This window comes from Schistocerca nitens, chromosome 8 (assembly GCF_023898315.1).
Source record: "Schistocerca nitens isolate TAMUIC-IGC-003100 chromosome 8, iqSchNite1.1, whole genome shotgun sequence".
NCBI classification, from domain to species: domain Eukaryota; kingdom Metazoa; phylum Arthropoda; class Insecta; order Orthoptera; family Acrididae; genus Schistocerca; species Schistocerca nitens.
The window spans coordinates 546,868,537-546,896,507 of record NC_064621.1 but is presented as its reverse complement, the minus strand read 5'-3'; the positions used below and the strand labels follow the sequence as shown (position 1 = coordinate 546,896,507).

The window sequence follows — 27,971 nt, the reverse complement described above, 5'->3', positions numbered from 1 at the left end:
ATTCCCATTATAGCAAAAGTCTGTTTCTGACCTACTTGTACTGATACACATTACAGAGACTGTTTCAAACCAGTTTAATAACACAATCACATATGTAAGGATAACCTTCTTTAGTGCATCTTAGAAAAAGCACAGATCTAAATATGGAAGCCTTTAGGAAATCCAGGATTTTAAGAATATTCTCTAGATCACATTGTGTCACAATTAGACTGCACAGAAGTTTTTATCTTTAAAATGGTTTTGCCTGTACACAGATGTAATATTATGTATTGGTCAAAGTTAAGTGTCACCACTGTTGATTCCTTGTCTGTTAGGGTGAATATTGTATGTAATTTAAATAACAACAATAACAACTGTGTGGAGGTAGGTTTGTATGGTTTAAGGTGTCTGGAAATTTTCATTAGATGCACTAATGGTGCGAAATGTATGTATTTGATTGTTGCAGAGTTTAGATAGAAGAAAATTGAACACTGAATTTATTTGATGAGTGTATAAGGGTGGTTGAAGTTCTGATGAAACAACAATAAACTGATGTGCAGCACAGGCTATCTGGAAACTGGATACAGAAATGATCACAGAGACCTTGGACAATATTACCATAATATGACTGAAACACATTGTGGAAAAATTATTTATATTCATATTGTCGGTGCAGTGCCTCAGGATATTTATAATCCAAATAGAAGTGATAGAAATAAGGAAATGTTAAGCAAGTTGTATCGAAGAGTGAAAGAAACTAGGAAAATATTAGGAGTGTTTGAATCGAAGAAAATAGACACCACCACATTGGTTACACAAAGAAAGGGTGAATTATTTGTTGAGAGATCAGTTTTGTAGAAAGACCAACAACCGATGCAGATGCACGATTTTCCATAATAAGAGAATTTTATATGAGTATAAGCAAGTTTGAAATACCTGACATCAAATCACCCAGAACAGGAGTGGATAATGAAAAATATGATAAGGTATGTGAAAGGAAAATAAATCCATTAGGATATTTGAAAAATAATAACTGTGTAAAGTGGAGAGTTCCATCTCCAGTATTATAATAAGCAATAATTATAGCTTAAGAATGATTAAGGCTCATTTTTCATTCATCATTTCAACTGCATTTCATTTATTTATGTTAGCTACAACTAAGACTATTTCTCAATCAACAAGACTTAATTGACCAGATCAGTACCAATGTAGTAACTTATCCCTGTATTTTACAATGATGACAGGAGGATGATGTTTAATAAAACTCTTAGTTGGTACCCTAGACAACATTTTACCATTCAATAGTTGTGCTTAAGTGACTTATATTAGTAAACTGTATTGGCACTCACAAGAAACAATTGAGCCGTCTAACAAATAAAGGCTATATAAACCAGAATAAAAAAATGAAGCCAGTCTCCAATTAGAAATTCATCTGATACTAGCCAGACTCAGTGTTACTCAATAATACTAATGCAAGTCAAGGTTTGTTAAATAAGAGTTACTGCTGCAGTCTTGTTAATTTCTCAGGGAAATGAATGAAATCTAATTTTCAAGCTACAGCTGTACAAATAAATACTGTAGCTATTTGGGAATCACATCAGGTGCAGTGGTTCTAGTAGTTCAAGTATCAGGGGATGTGGATATTACCAATGAGCAGCCCTGAGTTAACTTTAGTGCATTTTATTTATTCGTGATGCTTATAATAGAGGGTAGGAAGGGGGAGGAAGAGAGAGATGATAAGGTGAGAGTTTGTAAGAGTGGAAAGCAGCCTGTTACAGTGAGCCATCCGGAACATTTACACTGCCCCCCCCCCCCCCCCCCCTCCCCAACCCCTTTCTACTTTCACTTGTTGAACTCCACAAAGGCAAACTATTACAAATACACAGTTGATCAAGAAAGTCTTCTTCAGATAATAATCAAAGCAGGATTTAATTATACTCTTAAGATACAGTATCTAATGCTGATACAAAACCTATAAATGTAACAGTTATCAGCGAGGTGCAAATGTGTACAGTGGATTGCTATCAATCATTTCCACTCCTGCACCTTTCCACATTTCATGAATGACACAGGAACAGGGTAAAAGAAAGTATTACATCCACACATACTGTAATGGTCAGGGAAGTATAAATGTAGACATAGATCAGTAGGCGTACTGAATGTTTAATCATATCTTTAATAATTCCATATGGATTAAAGATTTGTGTGTGTGTGTGTGTGTGTGTGTGTGTGTGTGGAGGTGGGCAGAGAACAACATTTGGTAGATCAACTGCTCTTCTTACTCCCACAAACAGTATGTTGTAGAGAACTGATATGACAGAAAGACTGCATTTCAGGCCATTCTTCTTAACAATGGTATGCTCTACCAGCTCTATAGTATGCTCTAACATAGTTAATATCTGTATCCTGTCCATTACACATTAATAAATAAATTTATCACTATTTTATTTTCACTTTTGTACTTCTCTTCCTCTTTCATCCCTGTAAATCTTGTAGTCAGATGAAATAATAACATCTGCCCAAGATTTGATTTTTCAGTTGCCAGTAACATAATGAGACTGATAGGTAGCTTTTGCAGTTTCCCAGATGTCCATCATTTTCTTTTGAAGCATAGTGTGCTGGATTTATTTTGTTGTTAACAAGTCACTCTGTAAAGGTGCTATGCGTAACAAATGTTAGTATGAAATTAATTTTAACTGAGACACAATATAAGCCTTTTTTACCATGAATACTTCGGGAGAAGAGTATATGTTGCTAATTTTCACAGATCTTTGATTGTACAAGCAGTCCTTATTTTCTCAACAGTTGCATTAAAGCACAAAATGCTTCTCTAAACATGGTAACTTATTGTCCTCTAAGTATCGTACTTTAACTTCTTTCCTGATTGTATATTACAGTATTTTATCAGTACTCTTACTCCCATGAATGTTCTTGTAGGACCCTACAAAATGTCAGAGTGACATTTGTTTATTTGTTCAGACATCAGCTAAGCCTTACTAAGGAAATTTTCTTAGCATTTTTATTAATAAATTCTTACCCCTGAAGGAATGTATATGTACAACAGTTAAGAAGAAACTGACAAATTATACATAATTTTACAGCTTCATAGACGTTAAAGGTATGATACCTTTTTCTTCTCTCCAATCACTTTTAACTTACAAGTCAATTAACTGTACCACAAAGTAAAAGCCTGGATACATGATGAAAAGCGCAGAGTTCAGTGCAACAATTAAGTTTAGTTATAAAGGAGAGCAGAAAATATGGTGAGATGCTGTATTTATTGAGACCATGTTCTAAATGTGGTTGCCATAGTGGATGTTTTCAGTACAGCACTAGAACACACTGGTGACTGAAAACACATGCTGAAAAGTAATGCCTTTGAATTCTGTATGTGAAAACTCTTAAGGCTTTTGAAATAAAACAGAAGTTATTGACATTCTATATCTATTTCTCAACTTAATCACCCTGACAGCAAACCCATTTCCCCCAATGAGAGACCACTTTATTGATACTGTCACTATAGCATGTTTGACTTTGTTGATGGAGTCACAGTCTCACCTCTGCTTGCACTGCTTCATTATCAAAGTGAACTCCTCGAAGGTGTTTTTTAAGTTTTGTAAACAGATGATAATCACATGGGGCCAAGATGGCACTGTATGGAGGATGATCGATGAGAGTGAACCAAAGGTTTCAGACTGTTGCACATGCCACAGTGCTCGTGTGTGGTCTGGTATTATGCTGGTCCTCCATGTATGGACGAATTCTTCAAATTTGGAACGTGATTACAGCACACCGTTTCTCACACACTGATGTATTACATTACACACTGCTACAACTCTGAGCCCTCTAGCAGCAGAGGGTCGCAAATATGTAGACATGAGCAATAAAGATGTAGAATGCTAATAACGTCTGTTTTTATTTAAAAAGTGTTCAGAGTTTTCACATGAAAATTTGGAGGCATTACATTTCAGCATGGCCTTGTACATTCTTGCAAGCCCTCTTCACATACACTAAGTATGGTGCCTTATTCTCCTCAAACATTCTTCTGTGCGTTTGATGTACGAGGAAGACACAGTGTTCCAATGGGCTAGAGAAAGATGTTCCATTTCTACTGTACCTTGTTTCCCTCACAATAGTGCACAATAGTGCACAATAGTGCACAATAGTGCACAATAGTGCACATAGGAGATGTCAAAGAAGACAGTCCATTCATGCAGTACTCTTTCCACACACATATCTCTATAAGGATACTGCAGTTGATTGCATCACTGTTGGATAATTTTTGAAGTAATTTTCAAGAACAGAATTTTGGTTCTACACTCTTCTACCCAATGTCTCTACAGGTGATGGTCTGGCCATGTACAACATTATATGACTGAACTGTATACAGTATGATTACTTTTACAAATTGTATAAACAAAACTATTCTTCACATATAGTTTACACACTGCTCCTATAATTGCACAAAATGTACAAACACATTAATAAAAAAAATTTCATTGCTATCAAATTCATCTTGCATTCAGAAAAGAATTTTTCATTCTGTCCTCATAGAATACAGTGCCATAATATGATCATTTAGTGTGAACAGAGGCTCCAAAAGAGTTACTCATCTGTTTGAAATATTAGGTCTTTCATCATCTTGCAAACTTCAAATTTATTGATTGTTGGTTTTTTCAACATCTAATCTTTGGTCTGCTCAGTCTGCAAAAGATACTAGGCTTGTACTGGACCTAGGATCTTAACAAATATGCTATTCCTTTCCAATGGAGATGTTCACTTGTGGTGAAATTGTATGATTTCATCATTTAGTCTGTACTCATTTAGTGATTGGCAGATATCTTTCAAACAATTAGTTAGACATGAAATCCAGTCCAATAGGAGTACAATTCACATATTTGAGTAAATACAGTATTGTATTTGCAGTGAATATGAGACAGAGTTTCAACTCAATTGTAAACTGTATCTGAACCTACAATCTGTTGGCAAAATTTCTTGTGATATGTGGCAGGTGATCAATGTCAACTATTTGCCTCTGTTGTTTCCAAAATCCAGCACATACTTGAGAAGTGAGGCATAACATAGATCAACTGAGTTGCATTCAAACTTCTAGAGAAATATATCACACTGAACAGCGTGTGTGTGAATGCGTGTGCATGTGTTTGCTTGTTTTCAGTTGCTAGCATAGTCAGTAATTTCAGTTTGTGACATAAGTGCTGACACAGAAAACCATGTAGGCATTGTTAATGATTGATTACCAATTTCTTGGGCCTGAGATAATAGGTTGTCAGTGTCATGTTCATGTTGTATTTAGGTGCTTGAAGGAGAGAAAGCGCAATATATGCATTTCCTAGGTTAGCTGGGCGATCTGGCGGATTTATATTTTTGTTAGGAGTCTGTTTATATGCAACACTTCAAACAACTGTTCTGTGGATGGTGTACAGTGATCGATATTCTTGTTACTATCCATCGTCTTTCATTTGTGACAATATAAAATGGTTTTATATGTGCTCCCTAGATATGAAACATACACAGTATTTTTTAAATCAGTTGGCATTTGAAAGTGAGGAAGCTGGACTGCACCTGACAGCAATATGCCAATGGGTGCTACACTGGCAGTGTCAGCTTCCACTGTGTCACAACTTACATTGCGCAAAGCATTGTGCTTTTCAGTTCTCAAGATGGGAACTATTCTGGATGTCTGTTTCAAGACAAAACATAATTCTGGCCCTAATAGAAATTAATAAGGGATTCTGAAATGCTTAGAGACTCTAAAAACAAAGATGATGTGACTTACCAAACGAAAGTGCTGGCAGGTCGATAGACACACAAACAAACACAAACATACACACAAAATTCCAGCTTTCGCAACCAACGGTTGCTTCGTCAGGAAAGAGGGAAGGAGAGGGAAAGATGAAAGGATGTGGGTTTTAAGGGAGAGGGTAAGGAGTCATTCCAATGCCGGGAGCGGAAAGACTTACCTTGGGGGAAAAAAGGACAGGTATACACTCGCACACACACACATATCCATCCGCACATACACAGACACAAGCAGACATTTGTAAAGGCAAAGAGTTTGGGCAGAGATGTCAGTCGAGGCAGAAGTACAGAGGCAAAGATGTTGAAAGACAGGTGAGGTATGAGCGGCGGCAACTTGAAATTAGCGGAGGCTGAGGCCTGGCGGATAATGAGAGGAGAGGATATACTGAAGGGCAAGTTCCCATCTCTGGAGTTCTGACAGGTTGGTGTTAGTGGGAAGTATCCAGATAACCCGGACAGTGTAACACTGTGCCAAGATGTGCTGGCCGTGCACCAAGGCATGTTTAGCCACTGGGTGATCCTCATTACCAACAAACACAGGACGGGTATACACTCGCGCACACACACACATATCCATCCACACATATACAGACACAAGCAGACATATTTAAAGACCATGTCTTTAAATATGTCTGCTTGTGTCTGTATATGTGTGGATGGATATGTGTGTGTGTGCGAGTGTATACCCGTCCTTTTTTCCCCCTAAGGTAAGTCTTTCCGCTCCCGGGATTGGAATGACTCCTTACCCTCTCCCTTAAAACCCACATCCTCTCGTCTTTCCCTCTCCTTCCCTCTTTCCTGATGAGGCAACAGTTTGTTGCGAAAGCTTGAATTCTGTGTGTATGTTTGTGTGTCTGTCGACCTGCCAGCACTTTCATTTGGTAAGTCACATCATCTTTGTTTTTAGATATATTTTTCCTATGTGGAATGTTTCCCTCTATTATAACCATATATATATATATATATTTCAGATGTGAATGCATGATTTTTGCAGGAACTGAAGACTTTAAAGCAATTTTATATCATCATGGACAATTGAATGGTGTGGTGGCTGCTTGCAGACATTATATGTCACAACAAAATCACAGCTTCAGACCTTAAACATCAGATGTCAACTAATATAAATCAGACTACAGCAGAAGTAGAAGAATCATTCTAAATTGATCATTAGTACTTGCTCTCAAAATATCCCCACTTCCACACTTTTGAAAAACTAAACTAATATCATTATGACCTACTTCAGCTAGTGAGAGTGCACTAGCATGGACTCTACTGATTGGTTGAAGACAGCAATCAGATAAAATATTAATCATCACTGTTCTGGTTACATGCAACACACAGTAACAGCTGCATTTCACTGTGGCACAAAGTGGATAATGATGCAGTGAACATAAACATTCTACTGCTGCCGCAACAGCTTATGCAAGGAAGAAGGAAGAATGAGATTAATGTCTTGTCAATAGCATGATAATTTGCAACAGAGCACAAGCTTGGATTATGGAAGAATGGGGAAGGAAATTGGCTATGCCCTTTTCAAAAGGAACCATCCTCACATTTGTTGGAGAGATTTAGTTAAATCACAGAAAATCCTAAACCTGGATGGCCAGACAGGAATTTGAACCATTGTCCTCCTGAGCGTGGGTCCAGTGCGATAACCACTGACACCTTATGCAGGATGGGCAGATTGCACATCTACCTTCTCTGATGTTTAGCACATTGCTACAAGCAGTACCAGAAACTGCCATTAAATATGTATATCTGAGGACATGGAAATGTGTATTAGCTTTCATACATTTCTCATGGCAACGAAAACACAAGCAAATTTGTATGAGACTTGTCACTTTATGGTCTTTGTTACAATAATGACCAAACAGCAACATCTCTCTGTTAGACAGTGAGACGATTTAGTCATGCTGATTCAGAGTACCCATTTCTCCACAATCAAGTTGTCTGAAGAGCCTCAGTGCCTCGGTGAGCTTGCAGCTAAAGGTAACAGACATTACTGTCAGCTTGGCATGCCAGCTGAGTGATTTTTCTCTACTCAGTTCATGCTCAACCACATGGTCTTGACAATCACCGGTAATTTTACAGGCTGTTGAAGATGAAAATAGTATTGTGCACAAATGACTCATTTTCTGATATATAACTGTTACCTGAGTGAGTTTCTGGCCTGCTAATTTAGATGAATAGCTTATTGTCACTGCATACTCTGTCAGATGATTACACCACATGCCAAAGAGCAATATGTGAGCATTTTGAGTTGTACACCATGCCATGATAATCAAATATAAAAAGGAATATTAGAATTTAAGTTCTCTTAAGTGAAGAGATCAGCTGCAACAGAGTGCAGGGACTGGACAAAGATGAGGCAAGATATGGACTGTGGCTTTGTTGACGGCAATAAGGGCAGGTTATGGATCAAAAGAGCAATGAAGACTTAACACAAACTCAGATTTTGGAAGAAATTGGAATGAAGTCAGACTGTGTCCTGGTATTTTTCATAAATGATTTAGAAAACTTAAATCTGGGTGGACAGATGGGGGCTGAACTGCCATTCTACTGAAAGAAGTCCAGTGCCTTACCACTGTGCTACTTCACTCAGTTTGTTAAAGGTACCATCCCAGGATTCATGCTGAATGTCAAACTGCGGGGATAGGTATCTTGGCTTTTTCTAGCTGCATCTGGCATCTTCAGTTGTAGTATTATACATATCACTCACAGTGATTTTAGTAAGGTATTTTTTGTGCAGCATACACAAACTTGTTTCCACTCAGGTGATACAATTTGTAATCCATTATACAATTTGACTGCTTATTCATTTAAATTTTATTTATAGTTTCTTTTTTCTGTTCTCTTTATAAGACCCAATACTTTCTTTACATCTGTCAAAAGAACAAACAGATGGTGATAACAGAGTCCCCCTTCCTGAATAATTTATTTACTCTCTGAGAAGGATTCATTTGTCAAAGGAGAGTTCTTCTCCTAACCATTTCATCCTGTTGGAATAATTGTTTTCACTGTGCACTTCTAATTAGAATAACAGGTTTTCTTCTGTTGACATTAATCTGACTAGTGAATCTGTCTGAGAGTTCTGGCACTCTTCTCTACTTGTGAGCACTGAGAATACTGACAGGAGGGGTGGAGTTGGGCAGGTGGGCGAGGGGGTGGGGAGTCATTCTTGTCAAGTTGGATAGAGTACACTATGCTTCTTAAACATGTCAGAACTTTCAGAGCACTGGGAGCCATACTTCACCACAATTTCTGTGAAAAATAGTGCGTGCTCTTCATAATACCAGCCTGACAATTTTCTCTGGCAATTTTATGGGAGGTATATGGCATGTAAGTTTAAAATTCATCAGGTATAAATTAAGTAATACCATATCAAGGTTGAACCTCTCTTCTTCGGAATTACAACACTGCACTTGCTGGCAACTGTTCTTCCTGAGACATTTAGAGTGAATCAATGTTCTCACTGATGACAGTATACTCATTCATAGTTGAATAGCAACATAACATGAAAAAAATCACATAACAAATGATCAAGAAATTCTGACCATCTAGGTTGCAAGAATCAAGATGTTAACATCTTCAGGATATGAGTGTCAAATCTTAACAACATGCACCTCCCACTTTTCTGCCCTTAAACTACTACATTCTACACAATTTGCTGAAATATTTGATTAATGAGTGAGAATTGTCATATGTGTTATTATCAATGACATTCTTCAAGCATGCTGCGTCAGGCTCGTTAGGCATTTGCGAGTACACCTTCTCAAACGTTAACATTATTTTTAAGGAATCATCTTCATTTACATTCATAATCCACAAACTGCTGTGAATTACATGCTTGAGGGTACATCCCATTGCTTCACTTATTAGGGTATCTCCTCATTCCATTCTTGTACCGAGTGCAGGAAGAAAGATTACTTGAATGCCTCTGTGCATGCTGTAATTGATAATTAGTCCAGTCTTGGTTTCCAGTTCCCACTGGAGCAATTTAATTAGTACACTACAGGCCATTAAAATTGCTACACCAAGAAGAAATGGGTATTCACTGGACAAATATATTATACTAGAACTGACATGTGATTACATTTTCACCCAATTTGGATGCATAGATCCTGAGATAGCAGTACCCAGAACAACCACCTCTGGCCGTAATAACGGCCTTGATACGCCTGGGCTTTGTGTCAAACAGAGCTTGGATGGCATGCACAGTACAGCTGCCCATGCAGCTTCAACATGATACCACAGTTCATCAAGAGTAGTGACTGGAATATTGTGACGAGCAAGTTGCTCAGCCACTATTGACCAGATGTTTTCAATTGGTGAGAGATCTGGAGAATGTGCTGACCAGAGCAGCAGTCGAACATTTTCTGTAACCAGAAAGGCCCGTACAGGACTTGCAACATGCGGTTGTGCATTATCCTGCTGAAATGTACGGTTTCGCAAGGATGGAATGAAGGGTAGAGCCACGGGTGGTAACACATCTGAAATGTATCATCCACTGTTCAAAGTGCAGTCAATGCAAACAAGAGGTGACCGAGACGTGTAACCAATGGCATCCCATACCATCACGCTGGGTGATACGCCAGTATGGCGATGACGAATACACACTTCCAATGTGCGTTCACCGCAATGTTGCCAAACACGGATGCGACCATCATGATGCTGTAAACAGAACCTGGATTCATCAGAAAAAATGACGTTTTGCCATTCGTGCACCCAGTTCGTCATTGACTACAGCATCACAGGCTCTCCTGTCTGTGATGCAGCGTCAATGGTAACTGCAGCTATGTTCTCTGAGCTGATAGTCCATGCTGCTGCAAACGTCGTCGAATTGTTTGTGCAGATGGTTGTTGTCTTGCAAACTTCCCCATCTGTTGACTCAGGCATGGAGACGTGGTTGCACGATACGTTACAGCCACGCAGATAAGATGCCTGTCATCTCGACTGCTAGTGATACCAGGCCGTCGAGATCCAGCGGGGCGTTCCGTATTACCCTCCTGAACCCACTGATTCCATATTCTGCTAACAGTCATTGGGTCTCGACCAACGCGAGCAGCAATGTCGCGATACGATAAACCGCAATCGCAACAGGCTACAATCCGACCTTTATCAAAGTCGGAAACGTGATGGTACGTATTTCGCCTCCTTATACGAGGCATCACAACAACGTTTCACCAGGCAACTCCGGTCAACTGCTGTTTGTGTATGAGAAATCGGTTGGAAACTTTCCTCATGTCAGCACGTTGTAGGTGTCGCCACCGGCGCCAACCTTGTGTGAATGCTCTGAAAAGCTAATCATTTGCATATCACAGCATCTTCTTCCTGTCGGTTAAATTTCTCATCTGTAGCACGTCATCTTCGTGGTGTAGCAATTTTAATGGCCAGTAGTGTATATTCATGGATTCATTTAGCTCCTCAAACTTTGTAAGTAGCCTTTTGAGCGATATTTGATGTCTATCTTCAAGCAACAGGGTGTTGAGATTTTCAGTGTTCCAGTGACACTTGTCCACAAGTCAAACAAACGTGTGACCATTCATGCTACGGGTCCTACACACTTGAGTAATGTTATAAGATGGGTTACATGAGTATTTTGTAAGTGATCTCCTTTGCTGATGGAGTGATTACCAATGAATCACCTACTTTACCTATGATTGAGCCTGTGAGATTATTCAAGTTCATATCCCCATAGACAGTTACAGCTCAGTATTTGTGTGAGTTGACTGATTCCACTTGCTGACTGAAATTTCTGCTGTTATTTTCAGACACAGGTAGTACTTAATTACAGGTAGTTGCATAATCTCCAAAAAATCTAAGTTTATCATTAATATTATCTGCAAGGTTTGTAAGATCCAATGCGGGAAATAAGGTTATCAATACACTTCCCTGGGGCTTGCCTGAAGTTACTTCCACATTTGTTGATGCCTCTCCATCCAAGAAGTACTCAATCCAGTCACAAATTTCCCATGATATTGTGTAGGATCATACTGTTTATGTGGTACTGAACCAAAAGCTTTTCAGAAGTCAAGAAATACTACATCCATCCAGGGGGGGCGATTCTAGAAGTCGGCAGGGGAGGGGGGGGGCTAATGGGGGGGAGGGGATTTGGGGGTATGGAATATGGCTTAAAAAAGGAGAGTTTGGGTTCTCTACTGACAAACTGGTAAAATTTGGTGTTGCTTAAAGTAGTTTTTGGTAACTGTTTTGGAGTTCAGGGTAAAAAAATGTGTGTTAATAAATAATAAGACGCCTATTGTAAGTTAAATGATATTTATTGGTTTAGGTTGTACGCTATTTGCTGCTCTTATTCCTTTGTTAAAATGTGTTTGGAATACAGTGGAACCTATATTGTTACATAATTATATAAAAAAGGACTGAATCTGTTGGAGTGATATATTCGCTGATTTCTGAAGTCATTTTATCTGGAGTAATATGATACTCCATGGGAGGGGGTTATAGACCCCCATATCCCCCCCCCCCCCCCTTGTCACCACCCCCGCATCCATCTGATTTGTTAACTTAAGACTTTCAGGATGCCACATGACAAAAGTGCGAAAATATGTTCCCAGATTCTGTAACATGTGCATATCAATGACAATGGATGGTAGTTTTGTGATAATTTCTGTATGGAGGCTACACAAACTGGAAAAGAAATTCCCTAAGAATTCAAAATGTGAAGAGGAATATGGTGTCAAAAAGCTCCAGCATACCACAGTGACAACTGTTTTCCTCTCACTTGAGCTGTATATCAGCCATAAGCAGTAGTTTAACCACAGCTTTGAAACACGAATAATTTATGTGGAATAATATTCATTTAATTAACACATTTTGAGATATCAAGTATTTATAAAACCCAATAAAATTCAGTTTCAATGCTAGGTTAAAACTGCACCATTCCTTGAGATTTTATGAAATTCCTGAAATTCCTCAAGATTTGCCCAATTGTTTTGGGTAAAATGTAATTCCCTGATACCCTGATAATTACAGGTATTCCAGAAGAACCGTCACCCTACTTGTACTGCTGCTCTTGTAGATGGATGACCTGTGATTCATTGCTAGATCCAGACACAGCTTTTTTTCTGTGGTAGCTACAGTATATTATGGCTAGAAGAAAGACTGGCTCAGGAAATACTGTATAGTACTTGGCAGGAATTAACTGTTTCATGGGACCTTGTTCAGTCCTAACAACTGCAGCTGTTTCTCAGTGCCACCGACACTAACCTCCACATTACTTATAATTTCAGAGGTGCAATAAGTGAACTGGGGCCTTTTCTGGATCTTCCCTACTTTCTGTAGTAGTGGACTATCTTTTACTCTGAAACTGTTGTCGATGCCCCTTTGGATCAGTTCTTCAGTACATCATGATAAACAGTCTGTGTGTACCCTGAGGAGTACAAAGCTCTGTATATTGTTGCTTGGAATTCCCTGAATCTGAACGGAGTGCAGTAATGTGCCCAGTCTAAATCTGAACTTGTGGAGTGAGGGACTTTGGAGAAAACTAAAGTGTACTGTTTCAGTTATTACTATTAGATCTCTGGTGTCTGTGCATGAGAATCTACCCTACAAACAGGCTCTCTATTATATAAGAAAGTTAATTATTGCTGTTAACATTAATTACTGTCATGGCCAACTTGCTATTTGAAACTGTACAATGCAATCAAACTGTTTCTGGACATTCCTACCTGTTTGATCAGTTCTGTTAGCCTTCTGGAAGATCTTGTCATAAACTAGACGATAGGATTCCACTTATCCCCATGTATTCTTTCCTTGTAGTGAATACCAGGAAAACAATGCAGGATGATCAATGAACTGCACTGATATTCTTAGAAAACAATCTGTGTATTGTCAACATTGAACTCCATGGTGCCTTACTGATGACTAAGATCATTTTCTGAAGCACGAGTCATCTGATGGAGTCACTAGTCTCTGAATCTCTATAGTGTCACTGCATGTTCTAATGTACCCTTTCAAAGGAGAAACAGTTCAGTTGCTCTTCTGACTCAACATTATAACCACTCTAATGAATACCTTACTGTCCTGTGGAATACACAATTGACAGGTACTGCTTTAAATTCTGATGTCACAGTTGTGAAAGTGGCCAGTCACTGCTTTTCTTACATTGCTAGGAAATCATCACTGGTCAGCATAATAAAGAAGGCAAGAATTTTAGAGTTTAGCATCTCTTTGGCAACAAGATCAGTCGAGCATAAAAGAATGGACAGGGAGTCAGTGGTGACATTTTCATGTAAACTATGATTCAGGGAAAACTACCTGTAGATGGCCTGAGGGATGCCTGAATTCTGCTCCTCCTGGATTCAAGTCCAGTGATTCAACCACTATAACATCTTACTCAATTGTCAAACACAGGTGCTGGCAATACCCACAGTATATGGAATGTTTGATAACAATACCAAATAACCTCAAGGTATTGTGAAAGGAGCCTGAAGGGAAAAAAGTGAGGGCAGGAACTCATCTGTGGAAACCTTACTCAATGAGGCCACAGAACACTGAAAACATAGGGTCAAAGCCTACAAGTATCTGAATTTAGCCTGCTACACAGCCCCTCTCTGGCAACATTTCAAAAGTGTGCTTCACAAAACACCACTGGAATCGAATGAGGATTTAGTTTTCTGGGTGTACGCAGTGTGTGTGGTTGTTTGAACCATGTGTGGCATCAACAAGCAAGTGTGTCAGCTGATGGTAGGCAGGTATTGCAACCCTGGAATCAGACACCTCTACATATCCTGTCTTTTTTTTTTTTTAGTTTTTAACTCTAGCTTTAACAATTGTATCATTTTCCTATACCTTATTTTGTATGTTTTGCATTTTATTAATTTTTTTCCTCCCATTTTCTTCTGAAAATTGTCTTATTCTTTGTACCTACAGTATTTCTTATAGATATCAATTGACTGCCTTCACTGACGAAGACAACGGTAAATGCTGCTCGGATGGCTTAGCCGCATGTGTTGACCCCTATATTTTTGATGCTCATTTGCATCACTAAATGATGTCTGCAATCAGGATTCTTATCCTTAAATTGTTCCTCTGGCATCTTCTGCAATCTTTCAAGTTTTGTGGGATCATTCTGAAAGATTTTGTTAGTTATCATTATACATCTGACACTTTGGATGGAGAAACAGCAAAAATGACTTATATCCCCACTCATGCATCCCATAAAATACCAATAACAGAAATATCAAATAAATTTAAGCTCATACAGAGGTTTACAGGCAGTTGATCCTCCCTCATACCATTTTGGGATGGAAAAGGATAATGGGTAAACCCTAGAGGTGCCTGGAGTATCCTCCAACATGCACTATAACATAGCTTGCTGAGTCTAATACTGCAGAATACCTTGACACATTCTGCCATTGACACATCCTGATTATCTTGTGACAGGAGAACTAATCAACTACAAATCTGGCTCAAGGAAAGAATGGATTAAGATGTTTAGGGAGAATGTTCCAAAAAACCTTGAAGCTGTTAAAAGATCGAATGGTTAAACAGCCAGATTTCTTTGGTACAGGAAGCGTGTGCTCACCTAAATCATTTATGATCAGGTTACAATCCAGCAAAGGCAATCCTCTGCTGATAGAAGTGAGACTATTCTCTGTTGTGCTGCTGCTGCACTGGACCGAGCAGTGTCCACATGTAAGATAGCTGTACTTCTCAACAAGGCTTATGGCTGCTTTATACACTGTCTGATCAAAAGTATCCAGACACCCCTATGTAGTGCAGAGCTGACTACTAGATAGCATGAAAGAGGGATAAACAAGTATAAAAGCAAGTGGTGAATATTAGGTCGTCAGTTGAAAAGTGTAACAGCAGAATAGATTGGTCAGGACCCCTCTAAAGCTACCCAAGTTGATTGTTGGTGATGTGATTGTGAATTGTAAATGCAAAGGAACAACCACGGCTAAACCAGGGCCAGGTGGACCTCATGTACTAATGGGCTGGGACCAAAGAGCATTGTGGGGAGTGGATGTAAAAAACTGCATGAAATCAGCAATAGGGATCATTTGTACACTCTGAAGAGCTACCAGCAGTCCACATAGCACAGTGACTGCATAGGGAGTTACCACGACTGGAATACAATAGTTCAGCAGCTATTCAAATGCCACACATTTCTGTAGTCACTAATAAGTGACATTTAGGGTGGCATAAAGAGCGATGCCACTGAACAATGAATGACTGGAAAGGAGTGATTTGAAGTGATGAAATATGCTATAACCTATTGCAATTTCATGGAAGGGTTTGGGTTTGGTGGATGCCTGGAGTACATTACCTGCCTTATGTTTAGTGCCAACAGTTATGTATGGAGAAGGTGGAATTGCTTTATGAGGATGTTTCTCATGGTTATAGTGGAATGATATGAACACATTTTAACTGTGAATGGTATAGGAAAATTTCACTGTCAATGATAATTTGTACCAGCATAACAACAGATCTTGTCAAAATACATCATCTGTGAGATAACATTTTGTGCACAATAATATTCCTGAAGTGGACTGCCATGCCCTGAGTCCTGACCTGAACCAAGTGGAACATCTTTGGGATGAATAAGGATGCCAATGCTGCTCGAGACCCCAGAATACCAGATCACTTCTGTGTTCACAATATTTGAGGAAGAATGGGCTGTCATTCCTCCACAAACATTCAGACACCTCACTGGATGTGTCCCCAGCAGAGTCAAGCTGTCATAAAGGCGAAGGACACACATACCCCACATTAATGCCTACTAATCCAGATACTTTTGACTAGATGATTTATGTTCGTCACCAGGCTGATGACTCCACCGTGCAGTAGCTACGACCTGTTGCCATTGCTATTTGATAACCATAGTGCTCCAAATAACTTGCTACTTTTTAATTTCATTTAATGTTGCAAATTTCTAAAGCTAAAGTACAAACAATCAGGATGCATAGTAAGAGTTGATTAAGGACTGGGGGACATTGTTGCAAAGTGCCATAAAGTTTAGAAGACTTGTCTTGTCAGACTGGTTTGTCTCTTTACTTAGAGGACACTGTGGACAGAGCTCATTCACTTCAGACTGGCCGTGATCTAGCTCAGACAAGCCTGAGTAGAACATTTATCAGTACGGTGGAGGATTTGTATGTTCTGCACCTACGAGATGACTCATTTTCCTCTTTGTAATTTTATTTTGTGTTGTGAATTTATGTATTTATGGTACAAAACACTTTACTTTGAAGAAAGGGTGGATGAAGAAAGGGAGAGAAGGAAGAGAGATAAGGTTTAACATCCTGTGGATGATGAGATCATGAAAGACAGACTGGAAGCTCCATTTGGGGAAAGAAGAAATCAGCTGTGCCTGTTACAAGAACTGTTAAGACATTCACCTTAAGCTAGGCTTACCATATGTCTGGGATTAGCCTGAGCAGTCTGGGTTTTTTAGTGCTGTCTCCAGTAACGTCTGAGGTTCCAAAAATGTCCAAGGTTTGAGAACGTTATGACTGGTGTGCTTTTCTTTTTTTAATTTTAGACCTGTATGTTGGACACTGCATTTTTAATATTCTCTTATGACTGTGCCTCTCTCAGCTCAGAGCAAGTACTGACATTGATGGGGAGGCACGGCTACCAATTCGGCCACAATTTTTCATTCTGTCATTTGGCAACACAACAGGAACAATGCGTTTATGTCGCTTTCATGTGTGAAGAAACCCTTCTACATGCTGTTGTTTGTATTATCCCTATTCATGTTTTGTCACACTGTTTAGCAATGGGCAAAAGAAAGTGTGACTTTAACTATAATCTCCAACAGGAATACAATTCCAGAATGAGATTTTCACTCTGCAGCGGAGTGTACGCTGACATGAAACTTCCTGGCAGATTAAAACTGTGTCAGATCGAGACTCGAACTCGGGACCTTTGCCTTTCGTGGGCAAGTGCTCTACCATCTGAGCTACCCAAGCACGACTCACGTCCCATCCTCACAGCTTTACTTCTGCCAGTACCTCATCTCCTACCTTCCAAACTTTACAGAAGCTCTCCCGCGAAAGCTCTCGCAGGAGAGTGGGGATGGGGCGTGAGTCGTGCTCGGGTAGCCCAGACGGTAGAGCACTTGCCCGCGAAAGGCTAAGTTCCTGAGTTCGAGTCTCGGTCCGACACACAGTTTTAATCTGCCAGGAAGTTTCAGGAATACAATTCTTTGACACCTTAGAATTAATTCAGAACTTTACTGTTGTAATTTTTATAATTGAAGCAAACAAACCATTTCTGAAAAAAAGCCACGTATAGCGAAAAGTAGAACCGAATAAGTAAAGTTGAGTGTTTCAATAAACTGTTAAGAGTGGGTAATGTCAAAATTTTATCCTGGGTCGGCCCAGAAAAATCGGTAAGCTGTTCTGTGTTGGACTCAAGAAAATATGGTAAGCCTACCTTAAGTGACTTTGGTAAAATCACGGAAGACCTAAATCTGGACCGCCAGAACGAGAGTCCCGGCTCTTACCACTACTCCCCTTCACTTGGTAATGGGAGGTAGATAATTTAGAAGAACCGTGAGGTTGTTGAGGACCAAACATTTGAACGTTTGTGGCTGCTGTATTCGGCAAATAAGAGCAGAGCTCGGAGAGGAAAAAGCGAGTGACAGAATTGTCATTAGGGATCTCTGTCTTTGGCGAATAGTCTACACAAGACTGGAGAACTGGCTTTGAGAGAATAGCGGCACGGCGTGGTTACGTACCTCTCGCACTGGCGCAGCGTCCAACTGGCGATGATCCAGAGCGAGACCATGAAGACGAGCAGCACGGTGCCGGGGCAGATGGTCATGAGCGTCTTGAGCACGAAGCGCGTGTTGAAGTTGATGCGGTTGAGCGCGCCGATGGAGCGCGAGCTGGCGTCCGTGAAGAGCTTGCTGTGCAGCAGCATGACGCGGCAGATGAGGTAGAGGCGCAGGAACATGGGCAGCGACAGCGTCACGTCGTACGGCACCCAGCACGAGCCGACGTTGCCGCCGCGGTTGGCCAGCTTGGTCGTCCACAGGAAGTAGTACTGGCCCGGGATGGGGTGCACCGCGCAGATGGCCAGCTCGAGGCTGATCTGCGTGATGCGCTGCCACGTCATCGCGATGCGCCAGTCGTCCGCGCAGTTGTCGATCATGAACAACTGCAACAGCGTGGCCGAGGGTCATCCAGCAGCACAACATTAAAATGTGAGCAGTGCGGAGCTAGTAAACAGAACGACAGCAGTCATCCTAATGGCCTGCGGCTGAACTTTAAATACGAGAAAAAATGGCGCGAATGACCGTATTTTTAATACAAAACACGGGCACCGGTTTAGAAGACAACATTTTTCATTTATTCTTTATGGGGGGCATAGTAATCTAGCAATACATGGCGTGCCTGGAAACCAAAAGGTTTTCATGATCTTGCAAAGTAACATATTGGAGAAATCACAATTGAAAACTAACATTAACATATCATAGCTGGGGTTATCACGTAAAATTTTGTAAATGACACTGTCATCGCCTTTGACCTTTGACTGTGCAGTTATTTTTTGTTTTGGAAAACCCAATATTGCAATTTCGACAGTGTGGCCATTATCAAGCGGAAATAATTGCGCTTTAACACATATCAAAAGTTGAAGATAATCTGGCCTGACATTTCGTTGATATCCATTGAAAACCTCGTAATTCCATCTGTCTGTGAAAACCTCGTAATTCCAGTAAGCAGCAACACCATTACCTGTAAGTAACTACGCTTGTACTATAAGGTTACACATTTAGTGACATTATCTGTATCACTTTATATACTTTTTAAGAAACGGTTTTCGCTTCTCCTGTAAAATTTAACAAAATGCAGTTACGAATGTCCGTATTTTTAATTCAAAACACCGGTACCGGTTTAGAAGACATTTTTCATTTATACTTTATGGGGGGGGGGGGGGGGGGGCATAGTAATCTAGCAATACATGGCGTGCCTGGAAACCAAAAGGTTTTCAGATCTTGCGAAGTAACATGTTGGAGAAATCTCAATTAAAAGCTAACATTAACATCTCGTAGCTGGGGTTATCAGGTAATATTTTGTAAATGACGCTGTCATCGCCTTTGGCTGTGCATTTATTTTTTTGTAAAATCCAATATTGCAGTTTCGACCGTGTGGCCATTATCAAGCGGAAATAATTGCGCTTTAGCATATATGAAAAGTTGAAGATCATCTGGCCTGACATTTCGATGGTATCCAATGAAAACCTCGTAATTCCATCTGTCCGCGAATACCTCGTAAATCCAGTAACCAGCAACACCTATACCTGTAACTAGGCTTCTACTATAAGCTTACACATGTAGTAGCATTAGCTGTATCACTTTATATGCTTTTTAAGAAACCGTTTTCGCTTCTCCTGTAAAATTTAACAAAATGCAGTTACAAGTTTTTCATTGCCTACAATCAATCTGTTTTCTGTTTACGACTTTTTGTATGTATTGGATCCTTTAAATTGCACTGTCAGTATGTTCTTCGTGCTGTTGTTTATTTTTGCACGCATCTGTAAAACTGTGGGGGATAAATGATTCCATTTTTGTTTCTGTTTCATATAAGATTTTGTCGCGTAATGTTCAGTGGAAATTTGTCTCTGCCTACGAATCGTTGTGTGAACCGTTCTCTTTAAATGTGTTGCAAGTATATTGTTCGTAATCTGATTTATTTTAATTCGCATCCGTTTTTCTCTTGTCACGGAATCAGCACCTATTCCTGCTTTGAAAAGTGTTCCTTCTGCTACTGAGTATGCTTCGTAATCTTCGTGAATAACGCATTCTTCCCTGCAAATACTAAGAATGCAACACTAGCTACACAACTGTGTTCACATGTTATTAACATGTATTCCAAGCAATATATTTTAGCAGACATCAATACATTCTACAACTGTACTCCCATTCCAAGAAAAATTTAAACGCAAATAATACATACTCGTATGATTTCAGAATTTGAACTATAAGAGAATTCTGTTTAAGAGTTTACTAAAAGCAGTAGCATTAGGTACGGTGAAAGGATGTTCAAATTATACCACACAATCCCATGTAGAAAAAAAAATGGTTCAAATAGCTCTGACAACTATGGGACTTAACTGCTGAGGTCAACAGTCCCCTAGAACTTAAACCTACTTAAACCTAAGGACATCACACATATCCATGCCCGAGGCAGGATTCGAACCTGCGACCGTAGCGGTCGCCCCATGTAGAAGTTTGCACTTCGATGTAGAATATTTTACTGTATATATTACCTGACCCGATGACTGTAAATAATTTCCAAGAAACGCTGCACATCGAAGTCGCAGCCTCACTGTGAGCGATATACAGGGTGAGTCACCTAACATTACCGCTGGATATATTTCGTAAACCACATCAAATACTGACGAATCGATTCCACAGACCGAACGTGAGGAAAGGGGCTAGTGTAATTGGTTAATACAAACCATAAAAAAATGCACGGAAGTATGTTTAACACAAACCTAGGTTTTTTTAAATGGAACCCCGTTAGTTTTGTTAGCACATCTGAACATATAAACAAATACGTAATCAGTGCCGTTTGTTGCATTGTAAAATGTTAATTACATCCGGAGATATTGTAACCTAGAGTTGACGCTTGAGTACCACTCCTCCGCTGTTCGATCGTGTGTATCGGAGAGCACCGAATTACGTAGGGATCTAAAGGGAACGGTGATGGACCTTAGGTACAGAAGAGACTGGAACAGCACATTACGTCCACATGCTAACACCTTTTTATTGGTCTTTTTCACTGACGCACATGTACATTACCATGAGGGGTGAGGTACACTTACACACGTAGTTTCCGTTTTCAATTACGGATTGGAATAGAGTGTGTCCCGACATGTCAGGCCAATAGATGTTCAATGTGGTGGCCATCATTAGCTGCACACAATTGCAATCTCTGGCGTAATGAATGTGTACACGCCGCAGTACATCTGGTGTAATGTCGCCGCAGGCTGCCACAATATGGCTCTGAGCACTATGGGACTTAACATCTGTGGTCATCAGTCCCCTAGAACTTAGAACTGCTTAAACCTAACTAACCTAAGGACATCACACACATCCATGCCCGAGGTAGGATTCGAACCTGCGACCGTAGCAGTCGCGCGGTTCCGGACTGAGCGCCTAGAACCGCTAGACCACCGCGGCCGCTGCCACAATACGTTGTTTCATATCCTCTGGGGTTGTAGGCACATCACGGTACACATTCTCCTTTAACGTACCCCACAGAAAGAAGTCCAAGATCAGGAGAACGGGCTGGCCAATTTATGCGTCCTCCACGTCCTATGAAACGCCCGTCGAACGTGTACCTCACCCCTCATGGTAATGTACATGTGCGTCAGTGAAAAAGACCAATAAAAAGGTGTTAGCATGTGGACGTAATGTGCTGTTCTAGTCTCTTCTGTACCTAAGGTCCATCACCGTTCCCTTTAGATCCCTACGTAATTCGGTGCTCTCCGATACACACGATCGAACAGCGGAGGAGTGGAACTCAAGCGTCAACTCTAGGTTACAATATCTCCGGATGTAATTAACATTTTACAATGCAACAAACGGTACTGATTACGTATTTGTTTATATGTTCAGATGTGCTAACAAAACTAACGGGGTTCCATTTAAAAAAACCTAGGTTTGTGTTAAAAAACATACTTCTGTGCATTTTTTATGGTTTGTATTAACCAATTACACTAGCCCCTCTCCTCACGTTCGGTCTGTGGAATCGATTCGTCAGTATTTGATGTGGTTTACGAAATATATCCAGCGGTAACGTTAGGTGATTCACCCTGTATATCGAACGCTCGACTCTCGAGAGCGACGGCAAAAGACGAACGTATTGAAAACAGAAAGTCATTAAAAGAGATAGTAACACAACTTTTTTCGCTCACGGGAATTAACTAAGGAAATGAATAATATGACTTACATTATCCCTCAGGTATTGTGTACGGAGACCATTCCTTTTTTCACATACCCAGGTTACACTTTCGACATGTCTGTTAGAAAATCGGGGAGACTCTCACAGTAGAGAGATTTAGCAGATTGTAGAAAATTGTGAGAATATAAGAGCTGAAATATGTACAATTCATTTCGATCCCCAAGCCTCCCCATTTCAGTAACAGGCGATTTAATTGTGTCGTCGGATGATACGAAATCTGCTGAATGATTGGCGAATTCGTGATCAGTTCTCTCGTTTTTCAATGTTTTGTATGATTTCCACCCATATCGGTGATCTCTGTAGTATCTGGAAGAATGAAATGTTTAATGAGAGGTACTAATGTTTTCTTTCCCCTCGAATACACATGCCAAATGTGGCACTTCGCCGCTGGATTCCGCATTTCATTCTTAAGTAATCGCTTCCATACTTGCGGCTTGCTATTCATCTACTTCTATAATTTTGTTCTGATCACCAATTGGGATACTATCGTTAGTAACAATAACGTAACGCATCTCCCTAGGATGGGGCGCAGACTTACAAAAAAATACTGGGAGGGCCCATACTGGGGGTCTTGCCTCGGGAAATTTTCTAAATTATAGATGAAAAATAGTGAGTTTTAAAGTTTTGTAAACATTTTAGAGTCATATGATCAACATTAGAACCCCGAAAAATGGACTCTCGATAACTCGACACTCCGGGAAACTCAACAAGCCCGACACATTTTTTAGCTTTGAAAAAAGAAACAAAACAAACACACACGGTATTTTCGTAAAAAGCTAATTTAATTTACTGTAATAATCATGTTCATAGACTGTTACAGAGCAGTGAATATACAGCTCTGAAAAGACTGAAATTATATTTAAATAAATCCTAAACTATCATTAAAAGAATAAAACATAAAATATTGCTGTCGCACAGAAATAGCACTTAAGCTTACTTTGAATAAGGCTTAGGGTTCATTAAATACACACAATATCTCAAAGTTAATGCTGTAATACAGTTAATAAAGTTAATACAGTATGCCTAATACTTTCAGTCAAAAAGTATGTAACTAGAGTGTTTTAATTGGGTCCTACAGCCTAAAAATATTTAAGTATTTGAAAATAACTAATACAATACTATAATAATACAGTACTAAACTAGTATTAATAATTCGAAAATGAAAATTTAACATTATGTATTTAATTCTCTATTTTATAAAGATTTTTAATATTGCTCCAAATGACATTATTAGGGCTAGAGTGTCTTTAGAAAGATGCAAATGTCGACCATCTGACTAGATTACTGAATATGAAGTCATTGATGACTGGTCGTATATCCAGTTCATCCAAAACATCTCGGTGGGCATGAAGAACAGCCAAGTTGTTCAATCGCTTCTGTCCCGTTGTTGATCGGAGAGATGACTTCAGACGTACAAGGGCTCTAAATGGTCGTTCCGCTGTTGCTGTCGTGATTGGAACTACTTAGAGAAGCTCAATGAACTTGACTACTTCACATAACATTTCTCCAACTGCAGGCTCTTGTGTAATGTACTTTCTTACATCACGCATGTTTTTTAAGACCAGTTGTTTTTTATTAGCGACATCGGCTAACATAGTCAAGTGTAAGCGCAGTCTCTAGGTCATTTTTGAAAAACTTGTTTCACCTCTGTTTACTAAAAGCAAGCACTCTTGTTCAACTGCAATGACCCGTGCTAGTTCACTTGAAGCAAACCGCTCAGTAATTGCACCGTTTCACAAACTTCAATGTAAATAGCTCTGTAGTATTCCTTTGCGGTTTTGAAAGTGTGCGGTGAGCTGGCTTCGTTGTTTTCATACTTCTTTGGTATACTTCGATTCCGATTCCGAGGAAGCGAAGGGTCATCAACTTGTGAAGGTTTTTCTCTTAAACACAATTCCCAAAAGTGTTTAAAACTATCACGCCTTCCATTCAGTATAAAAATCAAGTTCTCATATATTTTTTCCAGATCAGCAACACTTAGATGAGGGCACTGAATTTTTTCATTGACATCCTCTACTGGGTTCATTGCATCGCAATAAAGACGTAAAAAGAAATAAGTCTTGAATTGTAACATTGACTCAAGGTAGCCTGCGCATTTGTAACCTGCCTCTGTTTTTTCCTCTGCGGAAAATGTTTCAAAAAACTCTAGAAGTTTTTCAATATTCTGAAGATACTAGAAGCTCGTATAGTCCATCGAGTCGGGTAAACGGATCGTACACCAGCTTGATCGTCGGCGCTCTCACAGCGTATGCTTCTGAAAAGTCCCATCCTTTTGTTGAATTCCCTTACGGTGTTTATTAAGTCCTTGGCTAAAGCCATAATATCCCTCATACACGTAAGATGGCGGAGACTGTCTACAACTGCCAAGTCTAAACTGTGAGCAGTGCAGTGCACATAACGTGCTTTTGGTTGTATATCCAAACCTAACTGTTTTAGACCTTTGAAATTACCTCTCATAGTCGAGGCATCATCGTAGCACTATCGTCCTAAGTTATCCATTGACAAAACAAGACGAGCAAAACAGTCTTTTAAAATACTAAACAAAGTTTGTGATTCAGTGTTGGAGGTCTCGTATGAGCGAATAAAGTATTCGTTGATGGTTAAGCAATCATGGACAGTACGAATACACAATGACACTTGTTCGTGAATCGAAGAATCACTTGTTTCGTCAACCATAATAGACAAATGTTTAGTCTTCTTGACTGAAGCTAATACCTTTCTCAAAACAGACTTTCCTACTAGATCAATGATCTAGTTTTGAATATCTTGTGCCGTTCACTTATACCCCGATCGCCCTAACCAATCTTTAAACTCAGGTAGGTCATTCCTTCAGAGTTCCAACAATTGAAAAAAAAATTGAATTTACAGCTTCGTGCCCTCTAATTGCTAGTCCTTGTCGGCATAGAAACTGCAAGGTAGTAAAAATTGTCTTAAGAGCGAAGCGGTCTTTCTTCATATCAGTAACTGTTCATTCAGTTGGGGGGCCACACTTCGGTTAGTGACAGAATTTAGTTTCAGAAAACCTTCTTTATGCGTCAACGTATTTTCGTGAAGACGGAATTTTTCTAAAGCATTTTTCCAGTTAGAAAATCCTACGGAAGTAAATGTATCTTCTCTTTTTTGAAGAAAACTGTAATAGATTTTTACCATCTGCCTCTTTGCAGGTTTTGCAAATTTTTTTTTTTTGTAGATGCTTCATATTCTAGCCATGTATACAGTACTGGCCATTAAAATTGCTACACCACGGAGATGACGTGCAACAGACGCGAAATTTAACCGACAGGAATAAGATGCTGTGATATGCAAATGATTAACTTTTCAGAGCATTCACACAAGGTTGGCGCCGGTGGTGACACCTACGACGTGCTGACATGAGGAAATTTTCCAACCAATTTCTCACACACAAACAGCAGTTGACCGGCGTTGCCTGGTGAAACGTTGTTGTGATGCCTCGTGTATGGAGGAGAAATGCGTACCATCACGTTTCCGACTTTGATAAAGGTCGGATTGTAGCCTATCGCGATTGCGGTTTATCTTATCGTGACACTGCTGCTCGCGTTGGTTGAGATCCAATGACTGTTAGCAGAATATGGAATAGGTGGGCTCAGGAGGGTAATAGGGAACGCCGTGCTGGATCCCAACGGTCTCGTATCACTAGCAGTCGAGATGACAGGCATCTTATACGTATGCCTGTAACGGATCGTGCAGCCTCTTCTCGATCCCTGAGTCAACAGATGGGGACGTTTGCAAGACAACAACCATCTGCACGAACAGTTCGACGACGTTTGCAGCAGTATGGACTATCTGCTCGGAGACCATAGCTGCGGTTACCCTTGACGCTGCATCACAGTTAGGAGCACCTGCGATGGTGTACTCAACGACGAACCTGGGTGCACGAATGGCAAAACGTCCTTTTTTCTGATGAATCCAGATTCTGTTTACAGCATCATGATGGTCGCATCCGTGTTTGGCGACATCGCGGTGAACGCACATTGGAAGCGTGTATTCGTCATCGCCATACTGCCGTATCACCCGGCGTGATGGTATGGGGTGCCATTGGTTACAAGTCTCGGTCACCTCTTGTTTGCATTGACTGCACTTTGAACAGTGGACGTTACATTTCAAATGTGTTACGACCCGTGGCTCTACCCTTCATTCGATCCCTGCGAAACCCGACATTTCAGCAGGATAATGCACGACCGTATGTTGCAGGTCCTGTACGGGCCATTCTGGTTACAGAAAATGTTCGACTGCTGCCCTGGCCAGCACATTCTCCAGATCTCTCACTAACTGAAAACATCTGGTCAATGGTGGCCGAGCAACTGGCTCGTCACAATACGCCAGTCACTACTCTTGATGAACTGTGGTATCGTGTTGAAGCTGCATGGGCAGCTGTACCTGTACACGCCATCCAAGCTCTGTTTGACTCAACGCCCAGGCGCATCAAGGCCGTTATTACGGCCGGAGGTGATTGTTCTTTGTGCTGAATTCTCAGGATCTATGCAATTGCGTGAAAATGTAATCACATGTCAGTTTTAGTGTAATATATTTGTCCAATGAATACCCGTTTATCATCTGCATTTCTTCTTGGTGTAGCAATTTTAATGGCCAATAGTGTAGATAAAGGTCTGAGGAAAAGGAGTGACAATTTTTTCGTCTGCAGTGTGGCACTTTATGGAGCAAAAACTTAGACCCTGAGACCAGAGTGTGGAGGGAAAAAAGAAGGCTGGAAGCATCTGAGACGTGGATACAGAGGAGAATGGAAAGGATAAGCTGGATGGAAAAAATGATTAATGAAAGAGTCTTGGGAAGGGTTGAGAGAGGAGAAGACCGCTGCAGGTTATAAGAGAAAAGAAGGAGAACTGGGTGGAACATTCGTCCTAGTAGGAGTGCCTGCTAACAGACTCTTCTGACATCTGGTGTTTTGTTGCTGCATTACAACGCCAGACCCCATTCTTCAATTCACGACCAAAATGATCAGATCTTTTGGATAGGAACAGATTATCCACCCACCGTACAGTCCAGACTTGGCGCCCAGCGATTTTCACTTGTTCTGCTACCTAAAGGAGTTTCTCGGTGGCAAGCACTTGGCAAAAGATGACTGCTGTTCATCAGCGACAACGGCTCGAATTTGCATGCCATTACTGCAGCTGAACGTCCAGTGGGCGGCGACATGTCGTCTTTTCAGATCAGTCACGTTTTACGCTCTATCAGACAGATGGCCGTCGGCGT

General features: G+C 40.2%; 1 protein-coding gene across 1 annotated transcript in view; it reads right to left on the bottom strand.

The window, feature by feature from the left end:
* The window catches only part of LOC126199666 (small conductance calcium-activated potassium channel protein), a 211,854-nt gene that overhangs the window by 163,266 nt on the left and 20,617 nt on the right, over positions 1-27,971 (bottom strand). Inside the window, exon 3 of the mRNA XM_049936594.1 lies at positions 18,506-18,927. Within this exon, the coding sequence (XP_049792551.1) occupies positions 18,506-18,927 (422 nt within the window). The remainder of the gene's footprint in view (positions 1-18,505; positions 18,928-27,971) is intronic.